The 10,732-nt window shown below is 40.4% G+C and overlaps 2 protein-coding genes across 2 annotated transcripts in view; one reads left to right on the top strand and one right to left on the bottom strand.

Moving 5' to 3' along the window:
• The window catches only part of mmachc (metabolism of cobalamin associated C), a 5,107-nt gene extending 3,900 nt beyond the window's left edge, over positions 1–1,207 (bottom strand). The window contains exons 1-2 of the mRNA XM_017407123.3: positions 967–1,207; positions 507–707 (exon numbers count right to left, since the gene is read on the bottom strand). Coding sequence (XP_017262612.1) covers positions 507–707; positions 967–1,050 — 285 coding nt within the window. The 5' untranslated portion in view covers positions 1,051–1,207. The remainder of the gene's footprint in view (positions 1–506; positions 708–966) is intronic.
• LOC108230816 (cingulin) lies at positions 853–10,639 on the top strand. The gene is made up of 12 exons (XM_025003944.2): positions 853–875; positions 1,875–1,942; positions 2,241–2,280; positions 2,445–2,602; positions 2,721–2,802; positions 4,607–4,784; positions 4,919–4,992; positions 5,103–5,179; positions 5,291–5,391; positions 5,583–5,668; positions 5,746–5,892; positions 6,761–10,639. The coding sequence occupies exons 2-12, from the start codon at positions 1,877–1,879 to the stop codon at positions 6,928–6,930; spliced, it is 1,179 nt and encodes a 392-aa protein (XP_024859712.1). The 5' UTR covers positions 853–875; positions 1,875–1,876; the 3' UTR covers positions 6,931–10,639.
• Positions 10,640–10,732: the final 93 nt, after the last annotated feature.

The following is a 10,732-nucleotide window of genomic DNA, read 5'->3' as shown; positions in this document are numbered from 1 at the left end:
TGTAACAATTACATGTAATTAGCTAAATGTTGTAAAAAGTGACATCAGAAAATCAACACTACATTTTAAAACAGTGTTTGAAGCTAAATGTGACAAAATTTAGGCATGAATTTTGAGCACAAGCTCCTTTACAAACGGCACCCCATAAGATCCGTCACAGTAGTAATCAAGCCCTGGATCAACTTTTTTGAGATGTGTTACTGCCATCAAATTTAAAATTACATTATTTTTTCCTAAAAATTGTACACTTTTTAGTTTAATCATTTGATATGTTTACAATGTTCCATTAAAGTTGCTTTGTTCACTGTGGGTACAGAAGTTATCACAAAAAAAGAAGAGTTGTCTTTGAATAATGCATCCACTAGGAGTGTTAATGCTGCATTTTGTTAAAGTTTATCTGTTTGTTCAGAAAGTGATGCATGCATTCCCCCTATCAGTGCAATTTAAACTTGCATTTACACTTTTAATACCGATGCTTCACTCATCGGTCACACTTCTACTCTCACCTGTGAGACAGCAGACGTGATATGGAGTCTAACACATTGATCTATGGGGTCAGACAGCTTCTCGCAGCTCTTCTGCTGCTCCAGGAAGGGCAGGAAGGCTTGTTCAAACATAGCAGGAGTGCTGAGCACCACCACAGCCAAGGTGTCATCTGGGTAAGACAGGTGTAGGCTGGGAGGGAGCACACAGTTATACCAGCCAACCTGAAGGACAGGGTGCAACAAGACAAAAGTGGACACATACTGTAAAAATAATGCAAATACAGCACAGTGGAAAAAGTCTTGAGCTCCCCTAATTCATTTCCTTTTTAACACTTTGCCTCAAATAACCCAGACTTGCAGAAAATGCATACAAACTGAGGGAAAACACGGGTAAGTCATTTCGACCTGTCATAAGGTAAACACTTCGCGTGGTCTCCCTTGTTTTAAAGTTTGACACTGTGAAATATTCGTGCTACAATACCTTAAGAGGGTACACTTCAAATCCAAGTTTGGACAAACAGCTGCCTAACAATCCTGTCACACTCTCCGCACTGGAAGCCGCCATCACGGCTGACCACGGATAGCTTTGAATTGTGGGACACGGTGTTCTTTGACGAGACAAAGTTAGGATTAGGATACGTTTCTTCTTTTATTTTGCAACAATTTGTCCTGGAGTTAACAATCGATAAAAATAAAAGCCCAGAAAACATTGTTTAGTGGGCATACTGGGAGAGTATTTGCCTAATTAAGGGAGTTTAAAATCAAGCGATGGACAACAATACCCAGAAGCCCCAGCGCGCCTACGTCATACGCAATCACGTAAATTGTTGGAGCACCTGGATTTAAAAGTGGAGTCGCGAGGATTTTGAGGGCGTTTCTGATTAAATACAACAACAAGGACAAATAAATAAAAGGTAAATTTGTCTTTTTCTGTCTAAATAGTAGCTCAAAACCCTTTGAAGGGTGGGCCAGGAGGATAAAAGTAGTCGTCCGCTGCTAACAGATGTTAGCTAGCCCTGTATCTTTGTTTTTTCTTCTTTTTTAAATGCATGTGTAATGCATGTATTTTGTCAACAATCATCTACACCGCTAAGTATCGCTGAGCAGAGACATTTTCAGATCATTTGGGAAGGTCTGTCTTATTATCAGACATGTGCATGATTCAGGCTGATTGTGTTGCAGATGAGCTGCTCTGCTGTAATTGAATCCGCCTCGTAGCGTCTGAAATCTTAACTCAGGTGTTACATCACACCGAGCAGCCTGTTTCTACACTACTACCCCTGATGTTGTGTGCCATGTCACCTCTGCGAGAAAGGAAACGGGTTAATGAGACTGAGAGATGATGCATTTGACGGCTTCACTTGTATGGTTTCTCTAATTAATCCTTAGACATGAACTGGGACAATCAGCTGAGCTCCATCCTGTCAGTAGCAGATTTCAGTGTTGCAAAGATGAGGGTGAGTAAGTCTGCATGTGTTTCTCATGTATTCACCACGTAGAGGAATGCTATAAATGTACAATTTAAAATGTATGCTCTATATATTTACCCAAACTGTACATTAAGAGAGCCCTTCTTTGTTTATTTCAACCCTAACTTGTCATTATTGAGGCAATCTGCAGATGGCAGTGATGCTTCATTGGGTTTTTATGGTGCATGTCACTAACCCTGCTTTAATTAGTTTAGATCAAATGAGAGTATGGGGGGAATACCCTTTTGGTATTTTTAAGTATTTTTGTTTGCATGTGTGTCAGCAGGAGAGACTAACATCCCCTGGGAAACTCTCTAAAGAAGAAGGTGGGTGACCTATTTGTAGATTCAAAAGGGAAATCCCTCCCTTTTTTTTTCTCCCCTTTATTGAACTCTTATTTAGACTTCACAATCAAAGTCACGTCTCATGGGTAGGAACAGTGTTTTGAAGTCATTTGATGTGGTTTAACTCTTGCTTTTGTCGTCTTCAGATTTGTTTCCAGTGAGGGAGAGCGTTCTTGGTTCAGACATGGACCCTCCTGCTCTCTCCGCCCGATCCCGCCCTTACCTTCCTTCCCCAGCTCTCAGTTCTGGCGTGCAGTGGGCCGACCTGGCTGCCATTCAGTCACAACTCCAAGTACAGAGCCAGGTGTGTGTGTGTGTGTGTGTGAGCGCTAACAGCCTGTGTGTCCATATAGTTTATTTCACGGTTGCGTTTCTTTAACCATGAAATTCCAAATGTGTTTTTTTTTGTTGTTTTTTTTAAGGTGATTGAGTCGCTCACGCAGAAACTCCATCATCTGGAAATGGAGAAACAGTCTCAGGAATGTCATATTGAGACCCTACAAGGTATCCTACTGCTGCAACATAAACTACTTAACATATCTTCTCATAAACACATTTAACTCCTCTCAATGCCAACTAGTAAAATCAAACACTTTACAGTTTAATGTGTTGAATGTGGTCACATACAAACTAACTAACTTAACAGTTTGCAATCAAAGCAAAAAGAAAATGCGCTTTCTTTTAGATTTATTTTTTATATCAAAAATAGTTGCGGGGAAAACATACACAATCCATATGAGGTCTTTGTCTTTTATAAATGGCACTAGTTTTATTGTATTGTATCATTAGTTATTTAAAAAAAACTGGGACAAAATACAGATTTCTTTCTGAGGTTGATAAGATGTTTTTTTTTTTTTTTTTTCTTTTTTCTTTTGTCTGTGTAAAACTGAAATCCGTCACACAGGATGTATCATTTAGAGAAACCTCCTACGCCTCATTTGTGGGGATTTTTGTACAAAACAGTGGCTCGTGTCGTCCCAAAGCTTCCGATCAGTTATACAAGTTCTGAGAGAAGGGTTCCCAGACGTGTGTGTGTGTGTGTGTGGCCATGTATTTGCTACATTGTGGGGACAATTTTTCTAACATATACTACCTTGTGAGGACCAACTGCTCCTCGTGGGGACCAGGCTTTGGTCCCCACGAGGAGAAATTATGTTTTTGGGTTAGGGTTAGGTTTAGGACTAAGGTGTGAATTGAGTTTAGGGTTAGGTATGTACTGGTAATGGTTAGGGTTAGGGTAAGGGTCAGGGTTAGGCTGTAGTTAGGGTGTAGAAATGAATGGAAGTCAATGGAAAGTCCCTGCAAAGATAGAGAGACATAACGTGTGTGTGTGTGTGTAATGCCTTAAATGGATGTTTTTCAGATAGTTAAGTGACAGTGAGTGCAGAAGTCTGCAGCGTTGTGGGATTTTGTCAAACGTGTCACAGGAACTAGCAGAGATGAGTATTGCAAGTCTTGGCTTCCCCGTCTCTTGCTTCTGCAGTTTCTCTAATCTTTCATAACACTTCCTTTACATAAACAAATGCACGTAATCATTTGCAACACACTGTTACAAGGGTCTGAACTGCTAACATTGTTTATCTCTGTTTGCACACAGCTTGTTGTTCAGTTAGGAGTTTATTTGCATGGAGGCAGGAAGTGAGATCTGGTCATAGTGGTTACTGGTGACTTGAGACATTTTGATGTCATAAATAAGCTGAGGCGCTCGAACATTTCCTCTAAATGTCAAGGTTTTTTCAGGAACTAACGAACTATTTACTGTTAAACTTGTAAAAAAGTGCATTGCATGCATCTGTACTACGATTTTCCTTACTTTGACTTAGTCATTGTGACGTTTGGGTTTGTTTTTTCAGCTTGTCTGGAGAGATAGTTGTAAAGCAAAGCAGTTGCTTAATATTTCTGCAGTAAGAAGAAGCAAGCAGATTTACAGCCAAATATGGTTTCAGTTTTGAGTGGTGCGTCAGCTCTCCTGGTACCACTTAAGCAATCAGAGTGCAACAAATATTCACTTTGTTGAAAAAAAAAAAAAAAAGAAACTGTTTCATTCATGTAGATTAAACCTATTTTTATTTTTTTGATCTACTGAATTAGGCTTCATGTGTACATTTGTTTGAAAAGTTATTAAAATAACACGCATCACCTCTGTATTTAAATGCTTTCTTTCATTTATGTTGTGCTCTTTTTTTACTTTGAACAGCAATATTTCTCATAATTAAATAAATCATAATTAAATAAATCAACTCTTCTGAGTAGACTAAAAGGCTGGAAAAATTCACACCTCTTAGTAATGATTATATTTTTCCTATAGAGGAAGTCCACAGCCTCCGTGAAGAGCTGAAGGAAAGACAAATGGAGGACATGAGGATAAGACAAAGTCCAGGAGTGGAGCGGAGGATGGAGCAGTGGAGGAGAGAAGTTGGACGTGAGCTCAGCAGCCTGCGGGGACACATAACCCAAGCCACATCGCTGGGCAACCTGGAGGAGAGGTGCGTTACTTCCAGAGGTGCTCACTGAACTGATAATGGGTTCAGCTCGGCAAATGTTTACACCTTTTTGTAATAAAAAAAAAACAACTTGCTCCCTCATTGTTCTGTCACGACCTTTCTGTGCGTCTCTTTAGTTTTAGCTCAAAGCTTCACCGAGAGGAGCTGGAACACCTGCGGAGAGAGTTGGACCAGCTGAAAGCACAGCTCCGTGAGTGTAAAAAAAACACACACACACACATCGCCCTGCTGTGTTGACTTAACAAACAAAAGCAGGAACAACCATGTTCACATCTTCTTTGTCTTTTTCATCTTGAAAAGGGAGACAGGAGGAGGACGCGTACCTCCAGAAGAAAGAGGCAAGGGAGACCAGAAGGCAGTATGAACGCAGCTGCAAAGTACACACGCACACACGCACGCACACATTGTATCAGAAGGTTTGTTTGCTTGTAGCTTCGCTGCTTGCATTGTTTCATATCCTGAGCAGTTGTTTTGTGTGGTTCGCTCAGACACTAGAGGAGCTGACAGACAGCTACAGAACACACAGCAGAGATCTGGTGAAGACGCTCTCCCAGTACTCTCACACTCGGCAGGAGCTCCGCCAGATCAGGTACGTGTGAACACGTTCAGCAAAAATCTGAGCAACCTAAAGACAAAACTGGTTGTTTTAAAATGAGGCAAAAAGCACCTTGGTATGAAAAATGAGTTTAAATATTTTATAAGGCTCATAAAGGTGGTGTTATTCAGACTCATGTGATTGTGTGTCTTGCCTTTCAATGTTGGATTAAATTTTCCCAACAGAACCGAGGTATCAGAACTGAAGGATGAAGTGAGGAGTCTCATTCCTCGAGGACAGGAACCAACATCTTTGTCTGCTCACACCTCAGGTGAGGCCCATCTCCTCCTCTGACTCCGTTCCCAACAGAACAATAAACCTGTAACCATGTTTTCTGTTCTCTCCCAGCGGGCCCACCACCACCAGTCCCTCATCGCCGCGGCAGGGGGTTCGGAGCCGAAGAGGCAGATTCTGACTCTGAGGACTTCAGCCCGACCCTGAGCCTCGCCGAGATCAGCTCGGATGATCTGTCGTGGCTGGATGACAAAGAGCCTGGTATGAATTTATCTTCTCTGGGGGAGAATCCGTCCAAGCAGATTTGCCCAGCACTTTCACCTGCCGGTACCGCGTGCCGAGTCATTAGTACCACGTGCTCTCACTTTATTACCCTCACAAGATGCCTGTTCATGGACACAAAATAAACACGTTCTCACAATGAGGTCACAAGCAGCAGAACATTATGCAGAGGAGCAGATGGTCACAGTCTGATGACGACTTTTTAGCAAGCTGGGACATGTAGTTCCCCGAGCCTGCCTCCCCCACACACCTGGCTCTACCTTCAGTCTCATTTTCAAGCCTGACTCATTCATACAAAGATCTTCTCTTTTAACTCTTGACAGAAAAGTAAACAAAGTTAAAACAATTCCAATTAAATACCTCAGCCAAGAAAGTCAGAGAGGGTGAGGTGAAAAAAATGGCAAGAAAAAGGTTAAAATGGTGATGCACTGTACATGTCTATCATCACAGGAGCAGGTTAGTAGTCCTGCTGTGCTCCTGCTTTTTTTTTACATAAAGCAGTAAAGCTTTCATTTCCTCTCCAACCATTTCTTGGAAACTTTTAAGCCCTGTCTGTCCATGTGAGCTCATGCACTGCTCGCCCCCCGAGAATTACTGCAACAGTATGTTGGCGTTCCCGGAAAAGATTGCAATCTCAGAGCTAAATGTTTCCCAGAGGAATCAGTTCCACTGAAATCAGGAGGATTTTGAATACTGCGATTGCGCTTTTAAAAACACTTGGTTTAATAAGGTGCAGTTCTTTAGGGGAAACCACCTGAGTGTCTAAACCCACATGACAGCGCAACAAAGAGCCGCTCGGTCACTCGCAGACAAATTGACGGCTTCTGTTTTTTCTAACGTCTTCCAGCTCCACAGCCACGAGCGCGCCTGAGCATTCAGTCCAGACCAAGCGAATTCGCTGCTCCAGGCTCCGACGTGGAGGATCATGATGACAGTGATGCTGATGATCTCCTAGACGACGATGATGATGAGGGCGACCTAGAGTTGGGATCCAACTTAAGTCTCAATGACCTCTGACCTTCCTGAAGGTGTTGGCGGAGGTGAGATCGCTGGAAGCATTGCGCATCAGAAAGACATTTCTCTTTCACTGGTTCAAAGCACTCATTGAATTGAAGGAAAACCTGTGAACTAATAAAGGCAAAGCATGCAGCTTTGTTGTATAAACAAACTTTTTTTTAAAATGGAAGGAAAAATAAAACAAACAAGCATATGGCTTCCTTCCTTTGGGGTCCCATGAGAAAAAGGGAAGAAAAGCAAAATGATAGCAAACAGATTTGGCACAGCAGCCGAAGCATCTACAGTACACAGAAGTAAAAGTTATTAAAGTAACTAACAAGTACTTTTATAAAAAAGAAAAAGTAAGTAACCAACAAGCTGATGAGGCTAGTAGCTGTTTAAAGAGTTATTTGAAAGACCGTTTCATTCACTTGTTTCGTAACGGGAGGAGTTTAAATCCAATTTTGAAAGGTGGGTTTCATTTCAACAGAAGTCACAAAGTATTTAATGTTTTAATTGCTGCCACACCTTCTGTTCAAATGGCGCCTTCCTACTGACAATGAATCGAGTCCCACAAAGGTTACAGACAGAAGCAATGTAATTACTAAACCACAAAGCTTAATTTTAGGCATGAGGAGAGTAATGCGGTTTGTTCCATTGCCAGATTGTTGGGGGCAAGGTGCAGTTTGGATCCGGGTACGTTTGGAGCAAAACTTCACTCATGGCAACAGTGAGATCCATAATGTTATCGTTTTATGATGCAGAACTGATTTTTAAACTAAAATAAGAACATAGTTTGTCTAAAATGCCCCTAAATTGGTGTATTTTATTAGATTGGGTGACAAACAAGAGTAATGCTCACATTTTTTGATGACTTTGAACACAATATAAAAGTAATGTTTAGCCTTTAAAGTTTTAGGGATCATGACTTGCACACTGTCAATAGTCCATACTTTAGTGTGAGAGAGTAATGGATATTTAATGGGTATTTTATCCTCCCATGATACCCTGTTCTGTGCAGACGGAAGAGGGAGAGATGGTTTTTGGCTCTTAGTAAAATGGCTGAAGTGAAGGCTGAAAGCCATTAGCATGATTAAGACGCACATCCCTCCACCTCTTATTTTCACTGCACTCTCCATCTCCACGCAGTCAGAATTTTTTCTTCAGAGCTTCAAGGTTTGATGTGTGGCTGACAAATATTGGAAGTCCCAAACGATCCTCACCAGCACTCCCCACGTGATCGTACGCAACCATAGGGTGCTGACAGACCGCTGAGCTGCTCGTTGTGGTGAATGTATGAAGCCTCACTGTTGTTTACAGCATTGTACTGAAGGTAGTTTTAGTTTTATTTTTTTCATTGATCTATGAAAATGATAGCTGTTGTAGGAACAGCACAAAACGTAGCATTTTCACAAATTACTGTGGCAGAAGACTGATTGATCACATGGCCGATTATTTAGGAGAATTGCCACCATTTTTCAAATAACACACACCAGTTAGGCCTGAATGTACCAAGTTGATTAATTGGCAGGTCAATCTGCAGGGAGCAAAGTGTTGTTACATATGACTGTACCAAAGACTGTATAATGATGGACGATGCAACTCCATCTACCACAATATCCGGTTTACCGATGCTGCCATATTGTATTTTTGGAGTCAGAGTCTGCGCACTCAGGATGTGGGTTAAAAGATCCTGCCTGTCCACCCACACACAATCAGTGAGCATCAAATAACAAAATGCAACTAAATGTAAAAATGAACATTTGAAAATACAACAGCAAGGAAAGAAAAAAAAAAACATTACCAGAGGTAGGCTTTTAATTTGTCCACATAGACTTGGAAAAACTTTGTTTTGGCTTTAAGTTCCAGCTTCTGTTCCTGTGTCCAGTAATGTTCGTGAACAGTGCATCCTTGTATTTGTTTTTTTATTTTTTTTTGGCATCACACCAGCGAGCTTCCAAAGGAATATTATGGCAACCTCAGATGGATCGTTATATCCAACAGAGAAAATGGTAAGGCTTTAATTTTTAACAACCTGAGGGGATGCTTAAAATATTTAATGCCCTCCTAGCACACACTACTGTAAGCATTTTTCAAAATGTCGACAATTAGTTTATTTTGTAGAATCTAGCATATTGTAATGTGTATAAAAGTCAACTGTTTTAGTTAAACGCCAAAAACAAAACAAAATAATCAGTTTTATGCATCTGCAGTTCTGACTTCTAAAAATCAGCCTTTGAGAAACCCATATCAATTGATTTCTAGGCTATAGCTGAAAAAGTTAAGAGCCATACACAGCTGTTGAGTAGTTGCAATTATGTTGTTGGCAAAAATACATTTTAGAGTTAAATATTTGACTGAAGCCACATGACTGCTTATGAATAAAATCTCTTTATAAACAAAGTATTGTGCAGTGGTGCTGCTGCGAAGCACTGCATCAGTTTATTCGGTGACGGTCTGTATGTTTGTGTTTTGTCTCCTACATTAATAGTCCGTTTCAGAAAAGCAGAGCATGATTTTCTGTTATTGCCTCTGTTAATAGTTGTGTTATAGAATTTGTTTTTGTGGTGCTGAACTCAAAAACAGTTAAGAAGTCATCTAACTCACAACAAAAAGGAATATAGAGGATGAATTCAAAATATGTTGAATCATAATTCCCCAACAGTCCTTATTTACAAATGGCAGCATTATGCACTCAACTCCTTTATCACTTACAGAAATTGAAAATACAAGGCTTGAACACACTTTAAAACAGAAAGTCAACATTTGAATTATAACTATGGCCTCCAGAGTCTTCAACCCAACTAAACATCTGTAGCAGAGTAAAGCAGAATCCACAATACTATCAAGAAACCAAAGAAGATGGTAAAATTTGGATAAAAGTTGTCTCACATTTTATTTACAACTTCTACCAAAGATGTTTGTCTGTTTTGGTAGCACATCGCTTTGCTGGTAACCTTTGTGCTGCATTTACCTTTTTTAATCAGTAGTTGTTTATGGTAGAAAAATTAAACCATTAAACTGAATGAGCTCAGACTCGTACATTAAGTTTGATTTTGATTTACTAATTTTTCTGCGTTTTTGCAGAGCAAGCAGTGAGGCTAATGCAGAGTAATCGGTGAACTTAAATCAAGGTGTTTCCACATCACTACACCCATACATGTGTGTGTGGCGAAGGCTAAAGCAGCAACTACATGAGACGTTTCATCTTTCATTGTGTCACCTTTTGCATCAGTAGTATTTACAATGCAGGACAATACTAAGATTGTCTGGGAAGGCCTTTGGCTAACTTCAGTCTGCAACTGTGGTTACATGAAGGAGTGCCTCCTCGTTAACTTGTTCAAGGCTCGTCTTTAAACAGAGGCAAGCCAGCGCAGGTTCCTGGCTTTGAGCGAGTTTGAAAATGGAAATCAAAAAGCTCTGGGAATGGGAATGACTGCGAGCTTGTTTGTTGGACATCTAAAGACAGAATTCAGTAAGAGCTGTTTTTATTAAGGCACTCTTTCCTGGACTAGAATAAGTGCAGACCTAAAGACAACAGATCTTGTAACGCAATCACAAAACAAAAGGTCCCAATCATGTCTTCAGTACAGCACACACACAGCCTTAACAGACTCACACACGTCCACTCACACGAACAAAAATGATGCTGACGACGTATGCACACAAAATTACAATTTTTCAATTACACAAAAAATATATATATATTTTTTTTGTTTTAACTTCTTACTTACCCCCTGAAAAAGTAAAGTGCAACCACGTTAATTCTATAATCAAACTTTCATTTCTTCTTGTCAGACTTTTCAGCCTTCATTTCCGACTG

This window comes from Kryptolebias marmoratus, linkage group LG24 (genome assembly GCF_001649575.2).
Source record: "Kryptolebias marmoratus isolate JLee-2015 linkage group LG24, ASM164957v2, whole genome shotgun sequence".
Classification (NCBI taxonomy): Eukaryota; Metazoa; Chordata; class Actinopteri; order Cyprinodontiformes; family Rivulidae; genus Kryptolebias; species Kryptolebias marmoratus.
Note: the sequence above shows the minus strand (reverse complement) of the source record. Positions and strands in the feature narration are given on the sequence as shown.